A 5142-nucleotide genomic window follows, 5' to 3' on the forward strand; every position below is an offset into this window, starting at 1 on the left:
AATGAAGGACCTAGGAAGGCTCAAGTACTTTCTTGGAATTGAAGTACTAAGATCAAAAAGAGGTATTTTTATATGTCAAAAAAAATATATTCTTGACCTCCTTGCTGAAACAGGAATGATCGACTGCAAGCCGGCCGACACACCAATAATGGTTAATCATAAACTCCATATGGAAGAAAAAGGAAAGTTAGCAAACAAAGAAAGATACCAACGCTTGGTAGGAAAGTTAATATACCTCTCGCATACACGTCCAGACATTGCGTATGCAGTAGGGGTAGTTAGCAAGTTTATGCATCAACCACAAGAAATCCACATGGAAGCAGTATTGAGAATTATTAGATATCTCAAAGGAACAACAGGACATGGGGTGCTCTTTCAACCAAATAAACACCTATAAATTCAATTATATACAGATACAGACTGGGCAGGAGATAAAGATGATGGAAGATCAACAGCAGGATACTTCACTCTAGTAGGTGGAAATCTTGTCACATGGCGAAGCAAAAAACAGAAGGTGGTAGCTTTATCGAGTGCTGAAGCAGAATTTCGAGGGATTGCAGGGGGCATAACAGTTTTGTGGATACGTAAACTTATGACAGAAATTGGCTTCCACCAAACCGAAGCCAGTAAGATTATGTGCGACAACAAGGCTGCTATACAAATTTCAAAAAATCCGGTTCAACACGATCGAACAAAGCATGTAGAGGTTGATAGGAACATCATCAAAGAAAAACTTGAAGCAGGAATTATAGAATTGCCTTTCGTCCGATCAGAAGACCAGTTAGCAGATATATTAACCAAAGCCGTCAACGGAAGAATTTTCAGCAATTGTCTTGGCAAGTTGAGCATTGGTGATCCCACTACTCAACTTGAGAGGGAGTGTTAGAAAATAATAACAAAGAACATATGATATCAAAGGGGATCAATTATTTCATCATTCCCAAATATAAGAGATTCGGGCAAACCTTGTTTACAAGGAATTCTTGACCGTTGGAAGCACAATTCACGGGATCCTTTTTCATCTTTCCATTTGGTGCATCTTTTTCCTTGTTAAGGCAAATCAAGACATAGTATTTAAATTGTTTTCTAATTCTCTTTGTATACACAAAGAAACTCAATAATATAAAAGTGTTTTCAATTCATTTTCTTCTCCTTAGTATTCTGATTATCATAACTATTACTTGGCACTGTACACTGCTATAGTGTCACCGTCAGTTTTCTTTAATATATATGATTATTATTATTTATTATTATTATTATTTTTAAATGCCGAAATATTTTAAAGATGATCAAGAGCGTTAAAATCAACTCTATTTCTAACCAAAAAAGAAAAGCCATCCACCTTTTAAAATTATGAGACTGCCTTGTTAAATATTTTATCATTCTGGCCTGCCAAATTCAACAAGAAGCAATCACCGGTATCAACATTATCAACGTCTTTTCTTGTCATGGCTGGCTTGAGTCGGCTAGGGGGATGTCAGGTTAGAGGCTTATAGCTCCGTTCTAGCCCTACAATTGACACCATCTTAGACTAATTCTTCTATTTAGCCTCCTCTATAGTCTACTCCTAACACATGTGAATATATGAATGGCGCCAACGACTCATTATTGCTTGGAAATAAGGTTAGGCAGAAATGATGCCTTAGATATGTGTCAACCTTTTATTGATTTCACCTATTTTAGAGAAGTACAGCTTCAAAATGTCTATTTTGAATAAAGGTAAGTATCTCATTTTATATGAGTTTGACTTTTCTAGATCAACGCCTGGAAAAGAAAATGCCAAACATTGATTTAACGTGTATTGAATTATAAGTAACAAAGATCAATAGCTTATGAAACATGTGCTTATTATGACAAATTTCACTTACCCCATGCTATCCGTAATTATACCCAAATACAATATTACGGATTATATATTCAGTATTCTTATCAATCTTATAAAAATGAAAGGAGACCGACCCAGTTCACCCAGTTCTATATTTACTAACACAAATTAGAATTAATTCCTTATAAAAAGAACATGTCTGAAGTCTCCATTTTGACCAAATGCCACCGACCCATGCACAATATGGATTTACACTTATATAGCCATTAAAAAAAACTACTCTTATAAAAAATTAGAATGAAAAACAATATCTTATAAAAACACATGTCTGCATTAATTTTACGTAGTTCACCTACTCAGTTTTACACATAGAGATTAGATCTAGAAATTCAAAAAGTCAAAACTTAATATGAAAATTATTTGTTAATTATTTTGATAAATTTCACCTACTCCATGCACCCATTATTTATACCCAAATCCATCACCACTTGTTTTGTACAGTGATCACAATGGTTGGTCCAGTAAGGCCTGCTTTCGTGCTGTTCGGTTCCTCAATCGTTCAATTTAGCTCTGGCCAGGGCGGTTGGGGTGCGACTCTTGCAACCTTGTATGCTCGTAAGGTTGGTAGTTATGCATTTTATTAATGCATGTACTTCGTGCGGTATGTATGTTTGTAATTAATGTAACACAAAGAATATATATGTACTTATATTAATGTGTAGGCGTCTATTTGTGCGAGGATATGCTGGTTGGAACTCCACACAAGCGCTAGATGTTATAAAAGAAGTGTTTCCAACGGTCATTACCACCTTTTATTTGAACATAAACAAGTCCTTGTTTATTTATTTGTTAATTACATTCAACCTTATTTTTTGTACGTTTTCTTAATTTTCCATTTTTAGAAAGATGCACCTCCATCTCTGGTAATAGTTTACTTTGGAGGTAACGACGCGGCCCTAGAAGGTGCAAGTTCTCATGTAGAACTATCAAAGTATGTCCAAAACATGACGGCCATAGCGGAGTATCTCCAGGTGAAGTTCATTGATAATAATAGCCTACCAAGTACTATCTCCACAACAGTTATATACTTCATTTCCATGTAATGTTAACACAACCCATCCCATGTCTCTTTGTTGTTATGGGCCAGAACCTTTCAGAGACCACGCGTCTACTACTTCTTACAGCGCCTCCTGTAAACGAGACCCAAATGGCACAAATGACAGGGTAATTAATATGATTATAACTGATATAAGTTTGTTAATACTCTTTTAGTTTTCTTCCAATTCATTGACAACATATTTATATCTCAGGATTGAGTATCATACAAATGAAAGGCGCCAAAAATATGCAGATGCATGTGAAAAACTGTGCCAGAAGGGGATTAATGTTATTAATCTTTGTAACTTGTTTAAGCAGCATGATGACTGGGAGACAACCTTCTTGATGTGAGTATATATATTTAAGTTCTTACGACTCATGATGGTTCTTGAATGAACCAACGATGCAACTAAGAGTTGAATTAGTTCTAACTTTTAAAACACATGATACGTACAATTTTTTAAAATAAATCTTTGTAAACATGCAAGTTGCCCCGCCTTCATTTAAATGTTTCTTTTATATGTCATTTAAAAAAAAGTTACACCATAAGAAAGATATTTTTTATACTTATTATATAAAGTAGGGTAAATACCCCAGGAAAAAGCCCGGCTAAAGTTACAAGGTTACTATATTTTCTAGTCGTAAAACCTCGAAAATCATTTTATTTGTTAAATTAGACTACACTTGAGATAATATATATCTTATAATCATATTCGATACACTAGTTTTTTGAAGAATAAACTTTGTTTTTATCTCGTGAAAACTCAACCCAGTTTGACATGTGACCAAGAATTTAGTAATTTACCGCCTTGACCCACCCAACTTGTCCAACGCCCTATAGTTTGACTAATTGTTTTGACTTTATGGAATAAAATCATTTGATGGTTGGCTAATTGCATGTGTTCCCGATAACAGAGATGGGATGCATTTTACTGAAAAGGGGAGCCAAGTAGTGGCAAAAGAGATACTAAAAACCATAAAGGAAGCTGACTGGAAACCGAGTTTATATTGGCAACATATGGCTCCAGATCAGTTTCAGGGTGGACCATTATTGGTTGTAAACGAAATTATTGTCTAGTCTGCTTCACATTGGATTTGTATGCATGGAAGCTGTTTTAGTATCCAAATAAAAGGAGCCATTGGTCATGCCATGGTTCCTGGTGATGTTTTTATTCGTTGTTTCTCCTATACCGTGATGTACCTTTTCTTGATTATCAATAAAAAATCATTTGATCAGTTCATATATAATCTAAACTTAGGGTTGTATTATATTATTGTAGGTTGTTGTGCTAATTTGTATATCTTGTCAAAAATTTGGAATAACATACTGAATGGACTTGTTATCTGGGAATTGTGTTTTTAATCAGCTTGAAATTCGTGTACGCATATATTTCTTAATTTTTTTACAACTTATAAATGCTAAATTGTTGGTTGGGATACATGGTAAATCCAACTATGTGAAATAATTAGCCAATCTAATCATGGGATCAAATATGAATTTTGGATACAGTTTGATAGATTGGTGGCTTGTAACAAATGGGCTAAACATATTAGAAGGATTTAGAAACCTAACAAATTTGGACGTCGTCTTATTGCATGTGGCGTGCTCAAACTATTTGTGGCCAAATAAATGAGCAACCTTTAAAAATTAAGCATATGTCAGGATTGATTATACATAGATTCTATCTAATCAAGCTGCGAAATCGGTTGATAAGATGATGAAAGATGTAATAACCACCGGTTGTTTTATTAGAGAGAGATTTGAATACGAAAGTGTTATAAAATGCCTAAGTGTAAGTACATCCCGAGTTAGTTATAATAATAACTGTTTAGGGATTTAGTTGATTTTGGAGGGATTATAAAGTGCAAAAGGATTTATGTAATCACCCCAAAACTTTAGTATGGATACAATTACCATCTAAGTGTTAATCGGAACATGGGGAAACATAAATTTTGAATCTTGATTCATTTAAGGACTTCATAGTTCGAATGCGCCATTTTGGTTCAATTAGGGTTCTTCGAAGCGGCAAACCAGTAAGTTTTTGTACGCTTAGAAGTAGTCCCATGATTGACTTATCGCTTAGCATAAGTTATTCTTAGGCCTATTTTGTGATAGTCTTTCGTATTTGTACTTAATGTATTGTTTATGTATTGTTAGCTTGTTAGACTTATCTTTTGTATGTTTGGGCCCAAGGCTATTTGTATTTGAGCCCAGTGGG

The 5142-nt window shown here is 34.5% G+C and overlaps 1 protein-coding gene across 1 annotated transcript; it reads left to right on the top strand.

Annotated features, from left to right (window-relative positions):
* Window positions 1-2595: 2595 nt before the first annotated feature.
* LOC143584327 (GDSL esterase/lipase CPRD49-like) lies at window positions 2596-4001 on the top strand. Its single transcript, XM_077066408.1, has 4 exons — window positions 2596-2856; window positions 2973-3049; window positions 3136-3270; window positions 3839-4001. Exons 1-4 carry the CDS (start codon window positions 2830-2832, stop codon window positions 3999-4001), a joined length of 402 nt encoding a protein of 133 aa, XP_076922523.1. The 5' UTR covers window positions 2596-2829.
* The last annotated feature ends 1141 nt before the right edge of the window (window positions 4002-5142 follow it).

The sequence above is a fragment of the Bidens hawaiensis genome, unplaced genomic scaffold, assembly GCF_021521415.1.
Source record: "Bidens hawaiensis isolate Kalapana, Puna unplaced genomic scaffold, B.hawaiensis_p1.1 tig00032920_1, whole genome shotgun sequence".
Lineage (NCBI taxonomy): Eukaryota > Viridiplantae > Streptophyta > Magnoliopsida > Asterales > Asteraceae > Bidens > Bidens hawaiensis.